The sequence below is a fragment of the Alternaria rosae genome, assembly GCF_020736505.1.
Source record: "Alternaria rosae strain MPI-PUGE-AT-0040 chromosome Unknown BKA58scaffold_2, whole genome shotgun sequence".
Classification (NCBI taxonomy): domain Eukaryota; kingdom Fungi; phylum Ascomycota; class Dothideomycetes; order Pleosporales; family Pleosporaceae; genus Alternaria; species Alternaria rosae.
Genome location: NW_025763571.1, coordinates 1,760,074 through 1,783,810, shown reverse-complemented (window position 1 = coordinate 1,783,810; position 23,737 = coordinate 1,760,074). Strand labels below are relative to the sequence as shown.

At 52.2% G+C, this 23,737-nt stretch overlaps 9 protein-coding genes across 9 annotated transcripts; 6 read left to right on the top strand and 3 right to left on the bottom strand.

Moving 5' to 3' along the window:
* Positions 1-976: 976 nt before the first annotated feature.
* Positions 977-2,743, top strand: BKA58DRAFT_309521 (uncharacterized protein; the record flags this gene model as incomplete). The annotated part of the gene is made up of 1 exon (XM_046167250.1): positions 977-2,743. A coding segment is annotated over one exon (1,767 nt), but the record flags the coding sequence as incomplete, so codon positions are not given.
* Positions 2,744-8,832: 6,089 nt separating this feature from the next.
* Positions 8,833-10,968, top strand: BKA58DRAFT_89653 (uncharacterized protein). The gene has a single exon (XM_046176136.1). It carries the CDS (start codon positions 8,995-8,997, stop codon positions 10,600-10,602), a length of 1,608 nt encoding a protein of 535 aa, XP_046028977.1. The 5' UTR covers positions 8,833-8,994; the 3' UTR covers positions 10,603-10,968.
* A 1,458-nt stretch (positions 10,969-12,426) lies between these two features.
* BKA58DRAFT_398233 (uncharacterized protein) lies at positions 12,427-13,486 on the bottom strand (the record flags this gene model as incomplete). The annotated part of the gene is made up of 2 exons (XM_046171475.1): positions 12,427-13,198; positions 13,248-13,486. 2 exons carry the CDS (start codon positions 13,484-13,486, stop codon positions 12,427-12,429), a joined length of 1,011 nt encoding a protein of 336 aa, XP_046028976.1.
* Positions 13,487-13,683: 197 nt separating this feature from the next.
* BKA58DRAFT_376598 (hypoxia induced protein conserved region-domain-containing protein) lies at positions 13,684-14,766 on the top strand. The gene is made up of 2 exons (XM_046169538.1): positions 13,684-13,930; positions 14,006-14,766. Exons 1-2 carry the CDS (start codon positions 13,875-13,877, stop codon positions 14,451-14,453), a joined length of 504 nt encoding a protein of 167 aa, XP_046028975.1. The 5' UTR covers positions 13,684-13,874; the 3' UTR covers positions 14,454-14,766.
* Positions 14,767-14,907: 141 nt separating this feature from the next.
* On the top strand, positions 14,908-16,193 carry BKA58DRAFT_89642 (uncharacterized protein). The gene has a single exon (XM_046176135.1). It carries the CDS (start codon positions 15,270-15,272, stop codon positions 15,978-15,980), a length of 711 nt encoding a protein of 236 aa, XP_046028974.1. The 5' UTR covers positions 14,908-15,269; the 3' UTR covers positions 15,981-16,193.
* Positions 16,194-16,347: 154 nt separating this feature from the next.
* Positions 16,348-17,536, top strand: BKA58DRAFT_465862 (Oligosaccharyltransferase subunit Ribophorin II-domain-containing protein). The gene is made up of 3 exons (XM_046174981.1): positions 16,348-16,509; positions 16,563-16,761; positions 16,808-17,536. The coding sequence occupies exons 1-3, from the start codon at positions 16,367-16,369 to the stop codon at positions 17,333-17,335; spliced, it is 870 nt and encodes a 289-aa protein (XP_046028973.1). The 5' UTR covers positions 16,348-16,366; the 3' UTR covers positions 17,336-17,536.
* Positions 17,537-17,586: 50 nt separating this feature from the next.
* On the top strand, positions 17,587-20,129 carry BKA58DRAFT_89618 (kinase-like domain-containing protein). The gene is made up of 3 exons (XM_046176134.1): positions 17,587-18,009; positions 18,066-18,666; positions 18,719-20,129. The coding sequence occupies exons 1-3, from the start codon at positions 17,805-17,807 to the stop codon at positions 20,088-20,090; spliced, it is 2,178 nt and encodes a 725-aa protein (XP_046028972.1). The 5' UTR covers positions 17,587-17,804; the 3' UTR covers positions 20,091-20,129.
* Positions 20,130-22,023, bottom strand: BKA58DRAFT_89594 (uncharacterized protein). Its single transcript, XM_046176133.1, has 2 exons — positions 21,645-22,023; positions 20,130-21,594 (listed from the first exon to the last, which is right to left on the bottom strand). Exons 1-2 carry the CDS (start codon positions 21,869-21,871, stop codon positions 20,169-20,171), a joined length of 1,653 nt encoding a protein of 550 aa, XP_046028971.1. The 5' UTR covers positions 21,872-22,023; the 3' UTR covers positions 20,130-20,168.
* A 153-nt stretch (positions 22,024-22,176) lies between these two features.
* On the bottom strand, positions 22,177-22,586 carry BKA58DRAFT_435854 (6-O-methylguanine DNA methyltransferase; the record flags this gene model as incomplete). Its single annotated transcript, XM_046173373.1, has 2 exons — positions 22,177-22,341; positions 22,389-22,586. The coding sequence occupies 2 exons, from the start codon at positions 22,584-22,586 to the stop codon at positions 22,177-22,179; spliced, it is 363 nt and encodes a 120-aa protein (XP_046028970.1).
* Between the last annotated feature and the right edge of the window lie 1,151 nt (positions 22,587-23,737).

The window sequence follows — 23,737 nt, the reverse complement described above, 5'->3', positions numbered from 1 at the left end:
AGCGTCGGGGATTTTAAATGCGCGACGGGCAGCCAATGAGGCGTTCAACAAAGCAAAATGAGGTGCACAATTCATTGCACAGCGAGCGGCAAGGGAGGGATGGACTGGGGCACATGATGAGACACGGTCGTGCGCATCACGCACACGCTGCTACCGCAACCGCTGGCTTGACCGGCCCTAGCAGCGGTCGAGGACATGCGTGCGAGCCAGCCACGGCTCGCCATTGAGGTACAGGAGGGCCGCCGGCAAGCTGCAGATGAGATGACAGGACGTCTTTCCGGACAGTCTCCCGCAGGTCAGTGCTGGGGGCTGCAGGGCGCGGCCACCAAAGTGCGCTTGTGTCAGTTTGGGCCAGCAGGCCACCTCGACGTCGTTGCTTGGCCGCCAGCTGCGCGTTGTTGCGGTGGGAGACTTAGTGTGTATTCCGCTTCCGCGTGTCTTCACTGTCGAACATGCAGTAGCGCGCAAGACGTGCGTAAGTAGCTTGCCAGCGTATCCCAGCAAGCCCAAGGCACCGCCTAGCGCGTCGTCAAAGCCGCCGACAAGGCATGATGTACTTGCTGCCCTTCCTCGCGCAACATGGACCAGGCGCGACAGGGGCACAATGCACCCTCGATGGTTTGCTGCCCGGCCAGCCATCCTCCGACTATTACACCGCAAATTCTTATATCACACCCGGTCCTGGCGCGACCTGTGCCGATTGCGGGCGTGACAGATCTCGACCCCCAGACTCTTTACCAGTTCCCCCGACGTTGCCTCTCAGCTTCATTTCCTCATCGCTTCACTTTGCTACTGATCTCCAGTCCTCGTTCCTGCAGCCTCGGTCGCTTACTCCCAGTATAGCATGGCCGTCAGCCCCACACTGCCTCAACTGCCCTACTAGGAAACCCATCCACGCCTCGTGCTCCCACTACACCGTTGGGACTGCCACCACATTGTCTGATCCACCATCCTTTTCGCCTCCTTCGACACTACATTACCTTCACGTATCTTGGGTTGTCTTCTAGGCGACCCAACCAACGTTGTCACCCTGGCTACTCAGACTCTCCCCGCTATTCGGGCCCCTCTCCCTCATTATCCACGACGTTTTCAGAACTCGTTAACTCCGCCGTACCACAACGACCCAAAGCCCGACGGCCCATGGTCGGGTCAGGGCGGCCAAGGGGGCTCTGACGATATCTATTCCATGTCAAACCCACCGGCAGGAGAAACTCGTTCAGAACGAACAACCCCACAAATGTCGCCCATCCAGTCTTATCCTCCAATGCAGCCTCCTTACAGGAGTCCGCGAGAAGCTCCGGCAAACCCTCCCGTTTCCCTGCCACCTCTTCGCCATCTTTCCAGGACACCACCTACGCCCTCGGATCGAAGATATGGAAACCCTTTCGGAGTCCACTCTATTCTCAACCCCCAAGCCGAGTTGGTGGAGCAGCAACGGAGTCTGAAGCGTAGCAACTCCCAAATGGATTCTCCATCACCTGTTGATACACAAAATTCCCAAAGTCTGCCTTCCATCAGCCGACCCAATAGTGTGGATTCCACTCAATCCACGCAGGAGGGACAACAGCATGCGAGGCCATTCCAACCCCCAGGACGACCTTCGATCCGACCTCCATATCCCGAGAAATCGATCAGGAATCATAACCTGGGCAGGTTGAATCCACCCACAGGCACAATCGATGCTCAGCAATCGCCTTTTCTAACGGCAAGTACACGTCCCACGGAATCAATGACTATCCAGCCGGCTTTACCTACACCTCCTGCCGGCGGCCGCCCTCATTATTTCCCTGCTACGGCTCCTACTCCCCCACCGAACATGATGCGTACAGAGATCCGCCGACCGAGCGTCAACTTTCCTCAATCTGGTAGTGCTAGTCCCATTGCACAGTATTCACCTTACAGTCAGCCAGCTTCTGTTGCATCGAGCCAATACGACAACCACAGTACCCAAGGACAATACGGCCAGATGCGTAGACACACCCCAGTGCACGATTCTCGACAGGGATCTGCATCCATGGAGAGTGAACGCAACAGCATGATAGCCATGGCCCCATCCAACCAGAGCAGTGTTCAGCTCATGACGATTCAGAGCCAGGACGGGTCCCTGCACAACATTCAGGTGGAAACACAAACTGCATCCAAGGGCGCCGATGAAAAGAGGAGGCGTAATGCTGGCGCATCAGCACGTTTCCGTGCCAGAAGGAAGGAAAAGGAGCGTGAAGCTTCCATGAGCATATCGAGATTGGAACAGAGCGTTCGCGATTCAAATGAGGATGCCGAGTATTACCGTTCTGAGAGGGATTACTGGAGATCGATTGCTATGCAAGCTCATCCAGAGCGTCACATCACCCGACCGCCGTCGCCTCGGCTAAGGCGTGTCTCGGTAGCACCGTCACGCGCACCATCTTCTACAACCGGACACGGCTCAGAAGCTTCCTATGACGACTACGAGGAGGAACTTCGAGAGGAAGAGCGCAACGTCCGAAGGAGAACCAGCAGTTACCATCCAGCTCTTGGTCCCCACCACACCGAGGCGCCTGTTTCCAGTCACGACTCAAATGGTTATCCTGCATCTACCTTTGCACCAGTAAACCACTCTTCTGCACAACATACTACCCAGTCTCATCAATATCCACAGCACCAACAGGCGCAAACCGCAGGCCCTCAGCATCCTGCGTCTAAACAACCTGCTTATCGCGACTCCTTCCCTCCTGAGGCTCGTCGCTACGAACACCGCGCTTGAACGATTGGTCCATACCTTGAGGAGGAGGCACTAGTGCATTGATCAGCCTACACCATCATCACCCGGCTTGCGTCCGCACGTCGACCACTCCATTTCTACTTACATTCTTTCTCAAGCATGTGTCAACGACGCATGCATATCGCTTGGGTGGTTGTTTCCAGCTTCTGCAATTTTGCGAGCACAAATCTGCGTTATACCCTAGCTCTTTTCGTTCTTTGTCCATCATCGGTCTTCACCAAATTGCATATAGAAACATTTGTCCTCACGGATAATTCTCATCGCTGTCATCAAATCAAGATTGATATTCGTCGCTTTCATCATGTATAATACTACCCTATTTGCGCCTTTCAGCAAACGACATGGTGGATGTAAGTAGGTACTCACAGATACCGAGGACAATCGAACTACATCTCTTCGCTGCAGAAGATTCGCAACATCTGCCATCATGACGGTTCTTGGAGTGCTGTTCCGTCACAAGCCGGGATCAACCGCCGCTTAGGAGCTGCTTCCAAGCGAACGGTACTGGCCATGGTACCATTCATTTAATCGCCGTTCTCTTCGGAATCTCACAGGCGAGACACCCGGCACGTCTGAACCCTAATTTCACGTTCACGCCCGACGTATTATAGACCACCTAGCCAATGCGACTCGACTGTTATGTTGCTCGAAATCAGGCGATAATCAAAATTGAGTTTCGGATACGGGATGACGAACTAGGTAATGCCGCCGTTCACCTCCAGAATCTAAAAGCCTTATCCGGATGTCGCCTTAGTAAACGAGGCCGACGCCATACCAAGTGCAGCCTCAATTTCACGGACATCGCTGACCACTAAACGGTGTTCGGACGGGCGCCATCACATCATATCAACTGCGTCGCTTTCGTCGCACCTTGGTGAAGAAACCCGTCGAAAGTCTAAAACTCACTCTAGGGAAGCGATCCGAAGTGGCGGATGTTGAGTTCGAAACTACCATAGTAGTAGGTCGGCGGTCTTCTCCGGTCTCCAGCCCTCCAGATGAGTGTACCCGAGTGTGTCATTGTGTTTTCTACAGTTTCAGGAAAATTCTCCACCTTGTTAACAAGCGTCCGGCGATGGTAGTGCACCTACGGTGTCACTAGACGCGACACGTTGGGGCTGCATACTCACCGCAAAGACTACCACGAGGCGCACAGACACGTGTATCATTAGAGCCTCGTGCTCGCAACACCTTTGCGAATCAGATCAGGCAGAACCACCAAAATCCCGTCAAACAGGTTGTTAGCCACATGACCATTGTGCTGGAAAGCAAGACAATGTGAGCTGGTCAAAGTTAAAGTTCCGCGTTTCGCGTGTCAGCTAACGGAGACGCCTCCGGCGCGGTCCGTTGGTTTGTTCGGCGCCTTATTTGAGCTTGCCCGGAACTTTATGTACGGCATTATAGCGCCCTTTGGAGAGTTTCTTTTCTTGTCGTCTGCGAGGTCTATTGCCAGCCCGTCACTGTAGGTCACTAGTTCCAAACTCCACGATACGCCCGTGTTCCTGTCAACTTAAACACTAGGCCGCGGACGCTGGGAAGACTGTTAATAGGATCGGTCTCGACAACGTCGTCTAAGGACCTCTCCGGTGGTTGATTATACCACACCACAATACTTCCCAAGTCGCAGTAGTGTGAACCTTCCTGTGAAACGGTCCGAATTCCAACATCCCATCCGCACGGTCCATCCCTCAACTATCCTGCTCTTGTGCATGTCCTTTAATGCGCACAGCGATCAAAGGACGAACATACCGCCTTCGGCCGATCTGCGGTTCTCATTGATTTCCAGAAGCCGCCCCAAGCTGACAGAAGACTGCCCGCTATAGATTGCCTCGATGTGGAAGTCTTCGGAGAAATACAATATCGACGGCGTTCTCCCCGACACTAGAGACTGAGATACTGCTGACGAGGTCTGTCCATGCAGTAACACCTTGTCGTGCCTCGGTGCTTGCATAGCAGGTAGAGACATGTGAGCAGCAACATCAAGCTGCCTGTCGCAAGCCTCACGACTGATTACTAGCCCTGTACCAGGACCATACAGCAGCAGGAAAGATGTCGCAATCGCATTATTCAGAGCGCTACTCATTGGATTTTTCACTTGGGCGTCTGGGCCAATCATCACGATGACATACTTAGGGACTAGTTGTTGTGCCGCTGTATGCACGACATGGCCTTGATCACCACCCTCGTCATCGGGCCTAATCTCAGATTTGCCGGGCCCCCGAAGCGCGCACGCAACACCTTCACCGCCATCTCTCCACTTTCGATGCCATCACATCCGCGAACGCTATATCCACCAGCATCCGGTGTATTACTGACTCGCAATGATGATGCGGGTGGACGTGCAAGGAGCAGCACTAAAAACCTCTCCAAGCTGCAGCATGCGATGCAAGGATGCAACCTAGCTTACCCACGAGCCAGCCGCTTGACCCGTGATCCTACGCATCTGGAAGAACTACCTAGGCAGAGCCGCCGTGGTACAAGGGTCTTGATTGATGACATGCTGCAACCGGGGACAAAGATCCACCCAATCATGTCGGCTTGTGTGTCTAGGATCAACACTTGCTCACCGTTTACCTCTGCGGTGGGTGACAAGGCTGTAAGACTGCGCATATTGCAGCGGTTCCGGCCCATGATCTTATTCTGCTGTGCTTAGCCGAATACTTCTCGCTACTCGGGCCGATCGTGAAAGCTGGGTAGATGCCTCGGGTTTTGTCAGCACGTTTCGGTCGCTTGCAACTGCCGATGCGTGCTTTCGTTTTTTCGCTTCAGCATCACGGCACAAGAAACTCATGTTGCTGGTCGCAGTCTATGGGGGCATGCTGGAAAACACTTTCCGGTTCAACTTCCCCATTCTGCATCTCTTGCAGCTGATATCTTTTTGACTTGCATGATGGGTCCATTCATGTAGGAGTACAGTACATCTGCGGTTTAGAGGGACTCCACACACATCCAGATGACCGACCCTCGACACGTGTACCCATAGTTCACACCGCATATTCCTGCCATGTCGATACAACGCCGTAGGGACTGTCTCCATGGGACTGGATCTGCACAGCGCCAAAGTCGTGCTTCTCGGACTTACTTGTGCGCCTCTATCGATTCATCTTGTCACGCGATGACATCGCGCTCCTCCGCCTGCACGTAATATTTGCTTTACAACAGCCCTTGAGTGGAGTCCTCACCGGATCGTACGACTGACTCAAAGACCTTGTATATCTGGCGCATAGGCAGGTTACATGGTCTCTTCGCCTTGCGTTGTAGGAAGATAAAGCAAACATCGCACGGCACTCTTCTCAAACTGAGTTTTGCGCACCTGCCGAATCTGTTCGCGATAAACCCCTTACATGTTCTTTGACTCGAGAAGATATGGCGATCCCGCTGCGCAAAATTGATCTTCGCAACTAGAATACGCCCAGGAATCTGCAAAACTGTGGAGCAAGACCTGCACACCCCACTCCATTACATGCATGATCGTGAGCACTTGCGCTTCGACACGAGTTCCCTAACCGTCCTCAGCAGGGCATATATTGATGGCAGCTTGCAACCGATACGAATTCTATTACACCGTAATTCGTTGTCAGAGTACGCATAGAGTCTGGCGCAATTACCAATAACCTCAAGCGGCGGCATGCAATGTGCAGCGAGTCGTGCCAGACATGGCTAAGCCCTCCACTCAGGTGTCTCGCCCCAACGAGAGCCGGCGGAGCGGGTCAAGTACCTAGGTATAGTAAAGTCGCGGCGAGGTCAGCATCGCATCTTGGATCGCATGTGTCGCGCATCGCGTATGGCACGCTCGCCAGTTCTATAATCCCGCACGTACCCGCTCCTCATGCTGCAGCTAGCCCGAACGCCGAACCGCTCTGTCGGGCCATGTATGCGCACCCTCGCCAGCATCATCCTTGTCAGAAATGCGCATCGCCTTCCCCAGGACTCTGAACTCAGAGCCCAACCATGCAAGCCACGCGGTGCAACAGACTGTGGCCCATGCATGTCAGCAATGACAAAGCCCTGTAAAGGAGTGACAAGTAACCGAGCCCTCGAACCAGTCACGTGAGTATGCTAACTCCTTTTGCGAGTATGCGACAATTAACAAGGAACGGGGATGCAACACATTCGGCCCCCGCGCTGCACATCATAAGAGGTCAAGTCACTTGCTTACTCGCACCCTCGCAAGGCAGGCAAACCCCGCCAATCAGAAAAATTCAAAAATTCAAGACAGAGTTTAGCATTTGGCTCACAAGGCAGGTTAGGCTTCCGCCAATCGTTGAGCTCCCCACACGCATCATCAAGAGGTGGGACCATGTGGTGGCATGCTATTCTTGGCGCCGTGTGGGTGCATGTCGAGGCGAATAAAGCATACGAGGGATTTGGGTTTCGGTGCGTCGTTCGACGTTCCGATCCGTGCTTCCGTTAAAACCCGCCCGTTGACCGGGCGCGCGTCATCCGCGAGCATGTGTTGCGGTTGCGAATGAGATGGGGAGTGACGTTCAACGACGTCTTGTGCTCGAAGGCACAGCGCAGAGCTGGACACGACTGGAGACTGGAGACGCATCCAACTCCTGTTTCACTACCTTGTACATTATGCTATTCATCCCACGCCGATTCGCGTCGCGGCAACCGAAGTACAAACCTGCTTCTCCCATTCCGAGACGACTCTGGGAATCGAAGGAATGGGAGCAAAACGCGGCTCGCGCGAATCGCTGCAAAAGGGCCTTCGATACGCCATGGCCATGCAGGGTCCTCCCAAAGCTGCTCCATAATTGATTTCTTATTCCTACCTTCCATGTTTGCCATGTGGAAATGAAAGCGGGTGGGGAATAGGTGGGTGACACAGTGCACGTGTAGATGCTTTGAGATAAAGGCGCGATAGGCGACAGCATGTATTGGTGGACGACAACTGTACTCCCCGACGTGTCGAGTCTGACTATTTCCGCTTTCGCAATCAGGTTTCGCGTGTCCATCCCACAAGCGAGATCCATCCATCTCTGGAAGGCAGTAGACCACTCCGTACACACCATGCCATCACACGCGCACCCCCTCCCCCCTGCGCGGGAGAGCATTCACGCCACGTTTGCGCAATCAATGTAAGTCCTGCAGCCCGCAGGCAGAGCGGGACTGGCTACCTGTAAGATCTCGCATGCTGTGCATGTCGGCACGACCGCTTAAATCTGCCGTCAGACGGAACCTCGATATTGGACAGCACACAACGCTGAACGACGAATGAGTGCTTCTCATCTCGCCCCAAATGGAGATTGGCGAGACACGACTATTCGCCACAGGTAGGACCGGCTGACGTTGGGCGGGCGCGTCGTTTGGCAATCTGGCGCCCGGCGCTGCCGTCATCGGTGTGCGTATGCTGTGTCGAGGTGCGCATGTTGACGTTACATTTTGCCATATGGTTGTTTTGGGTGAATGCGGAGATGATCTGATGCATGCAGGTGAGTCAGGCGCGCGGTATAGTGTAAGGTTCGCATGCACGCCTGGCGTCGAGGCTCTCACTGAGCGGCCGTCGCTTTCCTGTTGCCTCATCTGGGCCTAGGGTGGCTGAGTTTAATGCAGCCTGACGTCCAGCAATACAGCACAGAGAAACAACTTCGACGCGTTCTGTCACTCTCTGCCTAACCTTGCCACAATTCCTGTACAACGGAAGTCGCTGGCATAGCTGGTTGTTTTGTTCCTCGTATATGACTGTGTCTAACAAATTCGCACGACGGATACTTTTGCCAAAGCAGAAGCGAGAACGTGGTGCACTGAGGCATTCTTTTCAATATGCCAAATGCACGCGCAACTATGCAGACTGCTGTCCATGGCGGCACCAGTAGTCACGATCGAGTTGTTGGTTTCTATGAAGACCCCGTAGACAGCTTCTCGCGCCCAGTCACTAGGACGGAGAGCTGGGCATGCTACCATTTTGAAATGCATGCTCTGAAGTGCGAACATTGTCACAACCCGTACGAAGTCCACCGCAATCATGAACATTTATGTGACGTGGGTCATGCTCTAGCTCAAGATGTAGCTAGGTAAGTTGACGGTAGCGAAGACTAAACAGTAGCTGGCCTGACATTGTGTATCACAGATACTTGTACCAAAGGTCCGATGGCGCGATTTACAGCACGACCGAGGAGGATAACAAGCTCGTTCGCGTAGAAATTCCTGCTGGATATGTGGAAGTTTGTAGTCTCCTCAAAGCGATAGAACGCAGCCTACGCCATCGCTCTCGCAGACCCTTCGTTTCCATGGATAGATCTTACTATGTTGCTCCAAGGACGCCTTCAGAAGTTCCAACTGGCAGAGCGACATCGGTGAAAGTAACAGAAGAGCGGCCGCCGCTCACAAAGTCGTCTCGCACGAGATCGCGCGAGATTGTTGATCGGCCTCTCTTCACGGAAGCCGTTCCTGGGGATGCCGTCGAGAAAAGCTCGTTATCCAAGCCAGCTTCCGTTGACACAGACGTAGAGGCCCAAGATAGGCTTGGTGTGAAGGAAGCAACAAACCGAACGGATATTTACAATCTGGGATACCCTATAGAACTCGATCACAATGACGATGTGTCAGTAACATCATCGGACGAAGGCTCCGTGTTCTCTATTGCGTCACTCGCGTCTTCCGCTACTGATCTGTCAAAGGGCAGTGGCTATTCCCCAGTCCAAATCGCCACAGCAACTCGAGAGTTACTTTCTATATTTCGAGACGACGAGGTTCTCTATCCGCTCTACACAACCGCGATACATGGTGTCATTGGTCCCCGGAAATTCGTAAACACCTTCAGGCGAATGCTAAAAGCATTTGCCGACAAGCTCAAAGACGAAGCACAAGATCGTCTGGACTTTCTTGCTGCGCGTTTAGTCGCGCTGAAGGCACGAGAAATTGCTGACGCGATACTGGAGATACATCAGCTAGGGAAAGCACCAGACTTGGTGGTAGTAGAAGGGAAACGGGTTACTATCCTTGAGCGGGATGATGAGGACTCGTCTGATGAAGACGAGCAAGAAGAGACAAACGTGGATGAAACTGGCTTTGAAGACCTCACGAACGTCCGAGAATTTCTGGTTCAGAGTGCAGCATTCAAACTGCTCCGAACAGACTTGCAATACTACGTATCGTCGAAAAGACAGTCGAAAGACCCGTCAAGCGAGCGGGACGAGAAGATGTATCTAGACGAACGAGTGAACGGGATCGCCAAACTCATCGAGCCGGGCTTCCAAACCTGTGCCCATGTACAATCGACAAAGTCCGGCGTCGAACAAGACTGTCTTAACCAGCTCAGAAACGATCGACCACTATTTGAGTTGCACCTATACGCCTTAGACATCCTGGGAGAAGATCGGTTTGTCATTGAGTACTCCGATTTGCTACGTCGCTACTACAGTAATGCCGGCGCATCTGTTGATAACAAAGTAGATAATAGGATGGGGGGTAATATCGACGCTCAGCTGGGAACCGTATGGCAGCCTGTTGCTTCAGCCGTTGTCCTTCATCTGGAGATCGCTGACGCTAACGAATCATGCTGGAAGGATCAAACCTCCGACTCGAAAACAGACAAGAGTTTCTTCATCGATTTGTTATCCAGAGAAGGAAAAGATCTAAGATGCGCCACAACTCCTCATCTTCTGAGCAGAGACCTTGCACTCTTAACCTTACGCAGACCACTACGGGAGCTCTTTACACATACACCAGGGTATATCATAGAGATGACTTCTGTGAACGACAGTTCGTTCGTGAACAGAACCAAGGCCTCTCTCGAAGATTATACTATGGCAGAATGGGACTGGTGGCCATTAGCTCCTCGCATACCTGACGTTGCGCCTGGAGAATGTCGTCTTGAGTGGAAGGTACGTTTCTGACTCTTCATGGACGCTTGAGTAAGGCCGCTAAGCCACGCAGTTCGGCGGAGTTCAATTATATGAGACATTGTCTTCGCTCGAATGGAACACTGTTGAATATGCCATGCCCTCGTTGCCAGACCATCCAAAGCAGTGCTATTGCTGTCACATCGGGCGCCACGGAAAGACCTCAAGTGCTACTTCTCCACGGTCTCATGATCACATCGTGGCACCAGAGAGGAGCCAATGGTGCTTGAGTCTCCCGATGACCTGGATTAAGGCGGCTGCTGGTACAACAGCAAACCCTTCCAATTCATCGACAGCTAGACAACGCTATACTCCCACCGAAACTTCGGCAACCTCAATGCCACTGGCTGGTTCTCAGACTGCTGGAGGAAACACCACAAACCCTTCGTCAGTTAATAGTAGCAACTCTACACCGCAAGTTTCGGGTCAGCCAGCCACTGTTCCACCAAGTGCTGTCCCAGACACATCATTGCGCGTCCTTTTCGGTGTTCAAGGCTCGCGATGGTCTTTAGAAGTCGAACAGATTAACGTCACAACTCTGCTGAACGACCCCGCGTTCTTCCGCGAGCTCAAAACACGATATAAGAAACATCGAAGCTGGATCAAACGACTCGTTTCACCATTCCGCTTCCGATTCTGTAGATTCGTCAAGCTAGAAAAGTTTGACACCGGCCGTGTCCTATCCCAAGGCGACGATCTCCCCGACTACCCTGGCGTCAAAGACGACTACGAATACGATCCAAGACCAGGCACGAATCCGATGATCTCCCCCAAAATCTTCGCAGTCTGTCTCAAAGCCTGCGACATGAACTGCAAATGGCCATGGCTCAACCCATGGCATGATTGCGTGAGCCTGCCCTGCCGCTCATACAGACTAGGCTGCATACCTAAGAAGAAGAGTGAGTTCGACATGCAGTCCGATGACGCCATCGCCGTTGCTTGGGGGCTGGAGGCTGACCATGCAATCTCCTTCGCTTTCATGGCAGTATATCATCTCGTCCCATTACTTGCAGCATTCGGCTTTTGGATCTATTGGCTGATCAAGTTTCCTGGCGACTGGCAAAACGCAGCTGTGCCAGTGCTGACTGTATTGGCAATTTTCGCAGTGTTGTGGGTGCCTTTTGGCAAACATCTTGGAATAGTCTAGCTCCGGCTAACGGTCTCGCCTTGTTGCTCCATGATGACTTCCAGCAATACAGAAGTAAGCCACATATACGCACGTATGGTGGTTCTACAAGACCTAATCCATGTCTGTTGACTCGTTGAGCGCCTTTGCCATGGCCCGCTTCTCTTTCAGTCGCCTCTTAGTTCGCTTAAGACCAGGTCAATATCGCTCTCTACTCGAGCGCCATAACATGGGAAACCACGTAGCGTAATTATCGCTTATCTCAACCGACATTGGCATCATGCACACCTGGTAGTGGAGCGTAATATAGTGATATTTTTACCACACGTGCCCCTTAATCGATGTGCTCTAGATCCATTGATGCATATAAAGACCATGGCGATCCCTTCAATATACCGCCACAACTAAGCGATCATACAACCGAGCGTCGCATGAAGTTACTGGGGTAGTGCAGGCCGGGCGCCACCAATGCTTGCAAGAAGCCATCTCAGCCGTCTTACAACGGGAAACGAACGCGTGGGGGGGCACCCGAGCCGAACGTGCATGAGCTAAGCGTACAGGGTGGCTTTATTTGCTGCATGCAATAGTTCGTTGGGAAAACGTGCATGGCATGTCACAGCAGTGTCACCGCGGAGATGGTTGGAAACACGTGCATCGGAGCAAGGCGATGATAAGATAACGTCTTACTTGCTTCACCCGCCACCCACCCCGAAACGAGTTCGCAGGGTATTGAGTCGCCGCAGCGTTTCCGGCATGTCGTTATTGCCGCTCTCGGTGCGCGTTAATCGGTAAGCCGCGTAATCTCGGTTCTCTTGGAGGAGGGTGTCGATGAGGGTGAAGTCGCCAATGACACACTGGCCCGAACTGAGAAGCTCCATAGCGTCGGCATGGCCAGTTTCGGAGGATGATGGTAGTAGGGCATCTTCTTCGTTTTCGGGATCCATGCCAAAGTCTGACAGAGTATCGGTTCGATGTAACACACCTCGTTCCTCATCATCGGCATCCTGATCTCGGTTCGCGTTGTCATTTGTCGTCGCTGCCGTTGCTGATGGTGCCGAGTCTGACGTGGCTCGGGTGGTAGTGGTGTTTGGTGCCACCCCACCAGCTGACAGTTTCGCCAATTTCTTCTTCAGCTCCCGCCTCTTGACGTGTACCGAGACCATAACGAGCTGCAGGAACAGAATGCATATGTCCAGGGCCCCCAGCTTCCACTTGCTTGTGGGCCCCTGCTGCCCGATAAAATCTATCATCAAGCCGCCGTGCAGATAGCCTCGGGTGTCTTCGCCAGCCGATGGCGCGGGATATGTAAGATGTAAGAGGAAATTTGCTCCAAACGATATCAGGAGCAGCGGGAGGAAGGGCCTCGGTTCGTCTGGTGGGCGGGTGACGGTCGCGGTGTCGGGGATGGGCGTCAGCAGGAAGGCATGTGTAAAGGCCTTGAACAGAAGCCAGAAGAATGAGCAGCTGCAAACTTGATTAGCGCAAAGTAGCAGCATATGAACAGTAAGCGTACTCCAAGTGGTAGAGTGTAATGAGTTCCAGGTAGACGATCATGTCCAATTCCCGCAATAGCTCGCCCAGCATCTGTATGCGCTTCCTTTTCGCATCCAATTTCCTCTGCTTGATCTGCTTCTCCTTCTCTCGCTCTTCTGCCTCTTCAAAGCGCGCCAGCGCATCCTCTAGATCGGCCAGGTGGGATGCCGTGTTGTCATGGCGCTGAGTAGCTCGAGACGACTCGGCCTCATCGTTCATGGCGCAGCGAGGGGAGTTTGCCTGTCGCCTCGTCTCTCATGGAAGGCGACGTTATGGTTTGGTGTGGATAGAGATGCTTGACCTGGGCTGTCGTGGTTCGCGCAGCTCTGGTGATGTAGTTGTAGGCACCGCCGCGCGCATCGGGCCTGGAACATCAGGAAGGGCCGATGGCCGAAGTGGTGAGATAATCGATTGCTCCGCATCTTGAAGCCATACACAACCCACCCTATACCTGTAATAGCGCTTTCTGGGCTTCTGTATAGCTTCAATCTGCGCAAGAAGAGCTAGTGCAGTCTTCTAGATCCGCGGGTTCATGTAACGACCCTGTCATTGTACACTTCTACCCACGCGACACCTCCGCCGCCTCCGCATCTGCATACTGCCCACCATGTCTTTCGGACCACCAAACAGCGCGCCGCTGCCCTCTTCTTTCGACGAGAATGCGTATGTAGACTCAATCACTCTTCTACGCCATCGTCGAGTTTAATATGGGATCCATGTACTAATTACGTCATCCAGCGACTTCTACAATGAAAACACCATCGACAAGATATGGCGCCGCTTCCGCGAAGAGCCCCTCGTCCCCCTCGGCTGCGGCCTGACCGTCTGGGCCATCGTCGGCGCAACCCGCTCGATGCGAAAAGGCGACCATAAGGCGACCAACATGTACTTCCGCCGACGTCTATATGCCCAGGCCTTCACAATCGCCGTCCTGGTAGCAGGAAACATGTACTGGCAAAAGGATCGCGTGAAGCGCAAGGAGTACGAGAAGCAAGTTGCGCAGAAGGAGCGCATGGATAAGAGAGACAGGTGGCTGAGGGAGTTGGAGATGCGAGACGAGGAAGACAAGGCCTGGAAGGAGAGGATGGCTAAGAAAGCGAGGGGAGTGGGAGAGGAAGCCAAGGGTGTGACTGACATGGTCGCTGAGAAGACGAAGGAGTTGAAGGATAAGACTGTCGGAAAATAAGCGCGGGAAAATCCACATTCCAACTACAGTTCACGACATCGGCACCGCGAACATTCCTTTGGCGACGAGGATCGACGGTAGAGGGATGTGTTCGGGTGCACGCCACGCTTCGACCGACACACTCTCGTTGTATATATACTGCATATTGTATTGCTTGTGATACGGGGATATGGGACCAGTCCTTTATGAGCAATCTGTCACTACACGAACAACTGCGCTTCACGCGCTACGAGGCTGAGGTATTATCCTCAAATGCAGCCTTTTGTAACATAAAATAACATAACATACCCAATGGAGATTTCATAACTTGTCATTTACGTCACCCATCACTTCAAATCCGCATTCAATCACTTCACTTCCATATGATCAAGAGTGGCAAGCACAAGTCATGAGATGTTCACTACATTGCCTGACCAGGAACATCGTGCAGAATATTGAAACCGAGATGCTCAATGCCAATACTAGCTCTTCTATGCAATACGCTTGTTACAATCGTCGAAATATTTATCTTTCTTGCTCCCACCACGTGCAGCATCTCCCACAAGAGTTCCCAAATCCAAAACAGTCATATCTGCCGCTCCAGCAAAGAACAAACCATGCTGCTCGCAGTGCGACACGCCCCGAACATACGAACAGTTCATCGCAAACCACACATCCATCAAGCAACTAAACCTATTCTCAGAACAAGACACATGCGCCATCTGCCAGTCCCCCTACGGCAGCGAGAACCTCGCCCTCCAAACACTCGACAAGCCGCTCGCCATCACAAACCTCCCAGGCTGCAACCACATCCTCGGATCAGCGTGTATCCACCAGATGAGCCTCGACACCTCATCCGGGACTTCGCGGCGATGTCCACTCTGCCGAGCAGAATGGTGGCAACAACCGAATTACTATTCCGTCAACGTCAGCGACAAAGATAAACACGATATCTCTGAAGCGATAGCCAGATGTTGGCAGACTGACTATAGCACGGCTCGGTACCATATATGTGGGGAGCCTGAGTACGCTGGTGTGTATCCACCGCTTGTACTGGAAGAATTGCGGTCGAAATTCGATTTTAAAAGGAGCATTGGTGATGCTGTTACGATGGAGGTGATAGAGAAAAGGATACAGGACCTGAGGAAAGCGTCTATGATTGAGTTGGGGGAGAGAGCTTATGATCCGTACAAGGTTCTGAAAGATAACGCAATGGTCGATCCGTTTGCATTCGATAACTATCACCTGCGAGTACCGGATTTGGGATTTGCTGTCTTCAGGACGCTGATTTCCACGCGGGGAACTCGACTTCAGGGAATGTATCGTGATACTACGTGCAGAAAGCATAAAAGTAGGGACGCGTCTCGTTTAGTGGCTGTTGCGAAGGAGTGGATGGATATGTTTCCAAAGGATGGAAGTGATTGGGTTAGATTGATACTTGATGTGCTGTGGATAGCGGATTTGGGTGATTCAGAGGGTTCAGAGGATCCAGAGAATGAGTTTCCAAAGACCAAGCGGAGATGGATGACGCTGTGGCGTAGGAGATAGATTGGCAGGCATAGCGTGCTATATTCGTGAGTTCTTTTAGGCCATCGCAACCATGAAGATAAAGTATAACTTTGATCACGTCCAGTTATTGGAACGCAGTTGGATTGTTGTATTATGCATGCCCAGGTGGTTATAAGTCAAACTGATCTTGCTCTGTAAGCATATATACGAATAGCTTAGAAACAGAAATCCTCTGAAGCGATGCACCGGGTAAGATAGCAATGGGCATTGAAAGCTTGCAGTCAATATCAGAGATGTCGAGTCGTGGTGAGACATGGAGAGCTAGTGCCGGCAAGTGCCGACCGAAGTCTTGGCAAAGGACACGCTTACGTCTGTGTCGGCGCAACATTAACAGCTCCGCGTTCACTCTTTCCGAATCAGCAACGATGAGGGTTCTTCAAGGCTTCGTTTCTTCCCTTTTACTTTCGGGCGCGGCCATTGTCTCCGCAGCTTCCTCATGGAGCTTTGAGGATGCCACGGTGACTGTTACCAGCAAAGGTGCTGGTGTTGGCGGAGGTTCAAAGGACAAGTGAGCTTGAGCTTGCGTTATGTGCAATTATTTCAGGACTAATTGGCATCTAGTCTGAGTCCTTCGAAACCACTGAGCAAATCTGTATCGTTGGGCGCAACGGATACACTGAAGCTTGTCCTCACAACCCTCGATGGAAGCACCGCGAAGCGACCTCATCAGGCATTCCTTACTCTGACCGAACCGATGACGGGCTTGGAGGAGTCTTTTGTATTCAATGTGAAGGACAGCGGCAAGGGAAAGGTTGATTTGGTAGGTCGAATATCTCAATGGCTGCCAGCATAGCTAACATCTACAGTCTCACAAGGACCTACCCCACCAATTCCTGACATCCGAGAAGCCAATCGTCGCTTCAATCGTCATTGGATCGTTCGGCTCTTCCGCGCCATACAAGAGCAAAGCGTTCGACCTCGCCGTTACCCGTGACCCCAGCGTCCCTCTCAGCGTCCCCGAGCCGCCCGTCCGCTACGCCGCCGAGTCCGAGATCCACCACATCTTCAAGGATGACCCTAAGTCTCCACCTAAGATCATAACAATTGTGTTCGCGGCTGCTGTTGCTGCTGCGCTTCCCATCCTTCTCGGTGTCTGGGCTATACTCGGCGCGAATGCCAGCCACCTAAGTAAGGCGCTGGGCAACGCACCCGTGTCGCATGGACTGTTTTATGGCTCCATACTGGCAATGGAGGGCATCTTCTTCCTTTACTACACCAGCTGGAACCTCTTCCAGACTCTGCCGGCTGCTGCCGTTGTAGGAGTTGTTGCTTTCCTGAGTGGTAGCCGGGCCTTGTCTGAGGTCCAGGAGCGGAGGCTAGCTGGACAAAGATGAGCAAAGCCGAATTTGGGTATGTTCACTTATGTCATATACAAAACCTCGTGGCTATGAGGGAAAACAAGAGATGGGCAAAATATCGTTGTAAGATTTGAGGATGCGCGATGGTGTAGAGGAGACCATAGCATGCATGCGCAGTCATCTGCCATAGAAAATATAGGCTATGACCGTTGCGACACCGACAAATCTATGCGTGATTGTCTCCTAATCTTGTACAGGTTCGCTGAAACCATAGCCTCGGATTTGGGGGCCGTGTGCGTATGTATGCACTAAGTGCGATTGGCTGCCGTATTGTCCATGTGCAGCCTTCTTTTCGCAGCGGCTTGGGGAAGGCGCAGCTCAGCTCAGCCGCAGCCTGCACCTGCTTCCCCCATCACCACAACACACCGATGATACCTAGAGCCAGCTTTTCCGACCTCACCGCATACATCATTCTGTAGTCGCATCTTGCGGCGTTCCAGTGGCTATGGGTACTGTTGATGATGTACACGCTGGGTCACAAGAGACGCAAGGCTGGGACAACACGTCGACTTCTCTTTATGCGGATGAGACACTTGTTGAGGATACAGCTTCCTCCAGCAGAGATCTGATCAATATCAAGGATTGGTCTAAATTGGACAGGGGATCCCATATCGATTTCGGCGATGAAGAGACTGTTCCTATCGTACAAGGTAAGTAGACATCCAGAGCATTCATGGTACCAGAACCCTAACTCAAGCATCATCAGGACGATTTCTCGGCCGAGGAGCAATGAGTGACGTTTATGAGACGACTATCCAAGGCTATAAAATCGCTCACAAGAGAACACTCTTCAGACGACGTATTGGAGAGCGAGAAAGAAAAGAGGTCGAAATACTGAAGCGATTGTCTCACGTGCACATCGTACAGCTCATCGGAACATACGTCCAACGAAAGCATCTGGGCATTCTCCTGTACCCGGTGGCTACATGCGACTTACACACCTTCTTTGAAGATGTCGAGGCCTGGTCCAAGGTTGTGGCTGCCGATGAGAGTGGATCCTCCGTGACGCGACGGGACTCTCTCGACTCCGACGTGAAGATTCGATTAGAAACTCTTCATTATGATTTCCCGGAAGGTGGCGGAGGTAGCTGGGCGTCCATTGTTTACTCCAAGATCGGCTGCCTTGTGTCCGCAATCGCTTATTTACACGACAAGCAAATTAGGCACAAGGATCTGAAACCATCTAACATACTTCTTTCGGCCGGTCAACTGTGGTTGACAGACTTCGGTAGTTCAACAGACTTTACACTACTTTCTCAAAGCGCGACGGACAACGAACGTGGAACCCCCCGTTATTTTGCTCCAGAGTAAGCTTCTTGACATCGTATCTTATCCAGCAAGTACTGATCAAACCATTAGAGTAGCTGCATGGAAGCCGAGTGGACGAGCGGCAGACATGTTCTCTTTGGGCTGCGTTCTCCTAGAAATCCTCTCCGTGCATAGAAGAGGCTCACTACAGCTCTTAAGAACACACCGAGGAGTTGACCCGGCTTTCCATGCAAACACGAAGCATAAGTCGACGTGGCTGGAAACTGACAGTGACGATTGCACCCGGAGAGAAGATTATTTGGAATATGCGATCAGCCGCATGCTTTCAACGAGACCCAAACGCCGACCAAAAGCTATCGAGCTTCTGCATGGTATCGTAGCCTACGATTCGTACCGAAACGAAGGATCAACGCCATCTGTTTTTGGCCACTGTTGTAAGAGGACATTGGTTGCACGAAATCTTTATCATGACATCGTAATAGATGCTGCAAGAGCTACAGAGCGGATAAAAGAGCTCGAAAGACGGCTGAGTGAGGCTAAGAAATACAGAACTGGATATGAGCCGCAAAGAGATAACGTATTGGAAACGTTACATCTATCACATCAGAGGGAGCTGGAAAGAGAGCAAAAAGAGCAGGTTCACCTAAGGCGTGCGTGGCATGGCCATTTTGCGCAATTGCAAGCAAATCAGGAAGTCGATTTCATGCAATGTCGGGAAGAGCTTGAAAATGAAATGCGTCTTCGTCACAGGGTTGAGACGCAACTGTTAGGACAACAAAAGCTACGTCGAGATTTAGAAGACGAGATTGATAAGTTACGAGCGCGGATTGCAACGTTTCCAGATTCGAACGAATCTGAAAACCACACTCCGAACGTAGAACTTGCGGATGCCGCGGAGACAACGCTCAAGAAAAATCATGACGGGCCTAGCGGCCTTTCGGACGATTCGATAAAACTGTACTCCCTTCACGAACACGATAAAACGACCTCTACGGCGGACAGCGGTACGGATTGGTTCGCGAACAAATGGCTAGGCAACCAGGCTGAAGTTTCCGATCGCCTTCCGACAAGCCATGACACAACACACAGTGAATCAAATGCACAAAGCGTCGTACTAGACTCACTGGGACTCCAGCGCGAACTTCAGAAGAATCTCGACCAAGTGGAAGCTATTGCTAGTCTCCCTGATGAGGTGGATCATTCCTCTACACGTGTAATGTTGGGTAAGGCTGAAAAGCTGCGCAGGCGCCCAGTGCCGAAAATCCGAGTCACATACAATATAAGCAACGCAAGTATGGAGATAAATCCAAACCAAAGTAATGAAATCGGAGCGGAAGATGCTTCTAGTGGCAGTCAGACACCCAGAGAACAGTCACTTCGCGTTCCTGAGAGACGCAGAGTCCGTAAAAGCACAAGAGGTGCCAGCGGTGCGGTGCAATCTGGTCAGATAAACCGCACTTGAGATTGAGAGGTCTCGACTTCATATAAATTCCATTGAGACGCATCGATACAGACTGCTTCTGACACTGACATCCCTTCCCTATATCCAGTTCAGCAATCCCTCAACATTCTCCCGCCCAATAATACCCTCGTCGACCATCTGCTCCAAAACCCTCGGTACATCCGCAGTCCTCCCCTTCCAAGTATCCTTCGCCGTCTCCGAACCACTAGCCACCGCCTTCAGTATCTCAGCTACAACTGCTTTGGCATCTGCCGCGCTCCGCACCCCAGTCGCACCAGTCTTCTCCGCATAGCTTCTCCCTCCCCGGTAGAAGACACCAGCATTGGAAATTAGAGTCGGTCCGCTCTTTGCCCAAGCAGGTTTCGCGCCCTCGAAGAGCGAGATACGGAAGCGGAATAGGTCGGTGTCGCCCCTTGCGATGAAGACATCGGCCAGTCGTGATGGGGAGAGAATAGAGGTGTAGGGTGCGCCGGACAGTTTGGTGAGCAGATTTTGGGTCTGCGTGAGGGCCGTCCACTGGATGTCGACGTCTGTGCTGAATGTGGGTTCTGAAGGGGTATATTGGGTACCATCTGCTAGTGCTGAGGCGAGATCCATGAGTGCGTCTGCATACGCAGACTGTACGTTGATTGCTGCTAGATCGGGACTTGTGTTTTGCGTAGCGACTTGTACTAGACTACTGAAGATTCCCTCTACAGTTCCTGCGTACTCTGTTGAGGTTGTCCTGCCACTACGGTATTGCATCTCCGCTACGCTAGCCTGGAAATTGGCAGCCGCGAGTATCGCATCATCTTTGGGTGTTGTTGTTGCTTCTTCTGGTGCGGATACGGAGCCTATGGAGAGTGTTGGGCCTGCTTTGGGCTCATCGACGAGTTTCGGAGCGGGCGACTTTTCGATGAGATTTATGAGCGTTGGGATCTTGTTTGTAGCTGTATCTATCCCGTCCTGTGCTTTCTTCTCTATACTTGATAGATCTGTAGCGGGGTTGTATAGCCCTAGTAATGTCGTCAAGGTACTGAGCTGCGCTGTGCAGGTCTCCAATATGCTTGTTGGTGTCAGCGGCTCTTCGACCGTGGCCCAGTCTCCTGGTACTTCCGAAGTCCCTGAATCAGTCTCCATGTCTTGTTCCTGAGCATCCGCTGGCTGTTGACGTTCACCCTCCCAAGCCTCCTTGTACTCTCCAGAGGCCTCAATCTTGGCAATCTCAGCCTGCATCTGAGCATACTCTTGCTGCTGACTTTCTAAGCACCTTGTGAGAATCTCGACCGCTTCCTCGAGTAATAGTCTTGCATCTTGCTTTCCGGTTGCAGGCGAACTAGCCTCCAAACCGGCTTCTGCTAATGAGGTAAGTACCTGCGCAGCGTTGAAGAGGATGTCGGTATTCGTCGGATTCAGTGAGATAGCAAAGCGGTGCGACATCAGAGTCTCCTCTAGCAGCGCAGTTCTGTTTCCGAAGTGTGAAATGATGCGCTCATCTTCTGAAATGATGAATTGCAGGTTCGCTCTAGTCCTATCAGCATTGCGCGAACGAGTAGAAAGGACGACTGTGCTCACTTGTTATAGGCAAGATCGAATGACTGCGGATGACGCTTTAGGCCCTCGTTATACGCGTCTATCGCTCGGTTGAAGAAGCGAACGGCCTTCGCGGCGTCGCCTGCGCGCCATTTCCCTGCCGCCTGTTCGAACTCGTCTGCAGCTTCGAGGAAGTCGTTCTCTGTCTCCGGCTCCGGCGGCTTCACTTTGCCCTTGGGCTTCGGCTTCAAAAACTTCTTCGGCGGCATACTGATAATCGGGTGTGGTAGTGAAGAAGTTGATGCAGCGGTAATCTAGGAGGTGTTGTCGTAAAGCCAGGTATGCGTAGGTAACCGATGTTCAAGTGGCAAATTTGCGCAACTGCGTTTGAAGATTGCTAAGCAAATGTAGTGTGGTGCGCAAAAGATGATTTATACGTAGGCTTTGAGAGAACAGCACCTGCTGCCAATGCCTTCCTTCCCGATATGTTGGCTGCACCAAAACTTTCTGATTGATCGCCCCGCCCCCACTTGCCTCAGCCTCGCGAACGCGACCTTCCACGCTTCCATCACCTTTACCTCAACTTTTCCACGTCAAAGTCATCCCACAACAATGTCTTATCGACCAAGAATCCATCTGCATTGAACAGAACCCCTTCTTCTTTCAGCAGTTGTAACTTTGAATCCTGGTTCTGCCCACTGGGCGCTTTCTCCCAGTCGCCCTTGTACCCACCAACGAACTGTCAAATCAGCGCTAGACCTCCCATCCTGGATGTGAAACACGTACACCAGTGCTGGCTATACACCGATGGCATGGTACCTCGGGACAGAACGGGTTGACGCGCAGCGCACCACCTACTGCGCGAGGGGAGCTTTTCAGAGCCTTTGAGATGGCGGCATACGTCGTGACGCGACCTTCTGGGATCATCTGGAGGGCCGTATAAACGCGCTCTTGGTATTGAGTAACCTTCTGCTGTTTCGACATGTTGACAGTTGAGATGTGGTTGCATGGACGCGTCCTCCAGCAATATTGAGTTTGAGTTTGAGTTGACGCGTGGTCACGTGGCATGCTTTCAGATTGACCAGTCAGGTGTCAGGATATGTTAGCCACCCAAATCATGTGTACTACGCATCATTGAAGTGGAAGAGATGATGACAGCAGGCAGTGATTATAGCGAGATTGCAACAAAACAGCCTCTTCGCCTCCGACGGCTCCGTCCGAAGCTCTTGTGAGCACTCCAATATGAGCGGAGGTGCGCCGAAAGGTGGTATAGAGAAAGAAAGGTAGATCTACCAAAGGAAAGCCCATGAGACGTGTCACGCGCATACCAGAGAATGGTACTACAGGACACATCCTTGGCTGTTGTCTCACTGCATACAATCGCTAGCATTGCGACCAAGGAAATGCCCGTCACGTCCCGGACTTCCAGCACTTCAAGAGACTTGGTGTAATCAAGAGACACAGAACATACGCAATGAGTCAACGCCGACATCGGAGCCTTCTCTGAGAATGATGTAGGACATGCGAACGAGATGTGTGGACTCACCCGTGTGATCGGCCTCCTCACTTCGCACAATACACTTCAAAGGGATACACGCCCGACGAACTGCGGCTAGCAGCATTTCGAGGCGTTAATACCAAGGGTTACGCTCGACGTCTGCCCTATGGTCTTACAAGTGTCTCCGAACGGCTCAACGACCAGCCGGGTCCAGCAGCTTTAACTTTCGCACTAGACAATCATCATCACTCTCGCACGGTCACTTCGCAACGACTTGCTCAAGATTGGTACCGCAGCGGGCCGAGCTCCACCAGAGCTCACAGGGCTATACAGCACTTACGCCAGATGATTCGCAGAGATTGAAGTGACCGCGCCGTGCCGCCCTCCCTTACCTTCTCTCCTCGATTCAACTAACGGGTGCGGCCAAAGCATGAACCTGGACGGGGTCAACATGGGCCCGCAGTGGTCACTGCCTTACAAACGCGGACTGTCAACGAAACATGTCATATCTTTGATGAGTCGGCGGCTATCAACAGCTGGTGTTTGGATCGCAATCAGCAGCCTAAGTGACTAGGACGGACCTAGATGCCAGTGATTGCGACATGAGAAACTAGTAACGTCAAACTATGTCTGGCAC

What these genes read in the sequence shown, in the direction of transcription:
- BKA58DRAFT_465862 (XM_046174981.1), top strand. Translation starts at nt 16,367, where the DNA reads ATGAGGGTTCTTCAAGGCTTCGTTTCTTCCCTTTTACTTTCGGGCGCG. An exon ending in GGCGGAGGTTCAAAGGACAA is followed by an intron (nt 16,510 to 16,562) that starts GTGAGCTTGAGC and finishes ATTGGCATCTAG; the next exon opens with TCTGAGTCCTTCGAAACCAC. An exon ending in GCAAGGGAAAGGTTGATTTG is followed by an intron (nt 16,762 to 16,807) that starts GTAGGTCGAATA and finishes TAACATCTACAG; the next exon opens with TCTCACAAGGACCTACCCCA.
- BKA58DRAFT_89642 (XM_046176135.1), top strand. Translation starts at nt 15,270, where the DNA reads ATGAGCCTCGACACCTCATCCGGGACTTCGCGGCGATGTCCACTCTGC.
- BKA58DRAFT_89653 (XM_046176136.1), top strand. Translation starts at nt 8,995, where the DNA reads ATGGATAGATCTTACTATGTTGCTCCAAGGACGCCTTCAGAAGTTCCA.
- BKA58DRAFT_89594 (XM_046176133.1), bottom strand. Translation starts at nt 21,871, where the DNA reads ATGCCGCCGAAGAAGTTTTTGAAGCCGAAGCCCAAGGGCAAAGTGAAG. An exon ending in TTCGATCTTGCCTATAACAA is followed by an intron (nt 21,595 to 21,644) that starts GTGAGCACAGTC and finishes TGATAGGACTAG; the next exon opens with AGCGAACCTGCAATTCATCA.
- BKA58DRAFT_376598 (XM_046169538.1), top strand. Translation starts at nt 13,875, where the DNA reads ATGTCTTTCGGACCACCAAACAGCGCGCCGCTGCCCTCTTCTTTCGAC. An exon ending in TCTTCTTTCGACGAGAATGC is followed by an intron (nt 13,931 to 14,005) that starts GTATGTAGACTC and finishes TACGTCATCCAG; the next exon opens with CGACTTCTACAATGAAAACA.
- BKA58DRAFT_89618 (XM_046176134.1), top strand. Translation starts at nt 17,805, where the DNA reads ATGGGTACTGTTGATGATGTACACGCTGGGTCACAAGAGACGCAAGGC. An exon ending in GACTGTTCCTATCGTACAAG is followed by an intron (nt 18,010 to 18,065) that starts GTAAGTAGACAT and finishes AAGCATCATCAG; the next exon opens with GACGATTTCTCGGCCGAGGA. An exon ending in CCCCGTTATTTTGCTCCAGA is followed by an intron (nt 18,667 to 18,718) that starts GTAAGCTTCTTG and finishes TCAAACCATTAG; the next exon opens with AGTAGCTGCATGGAAGCCGA.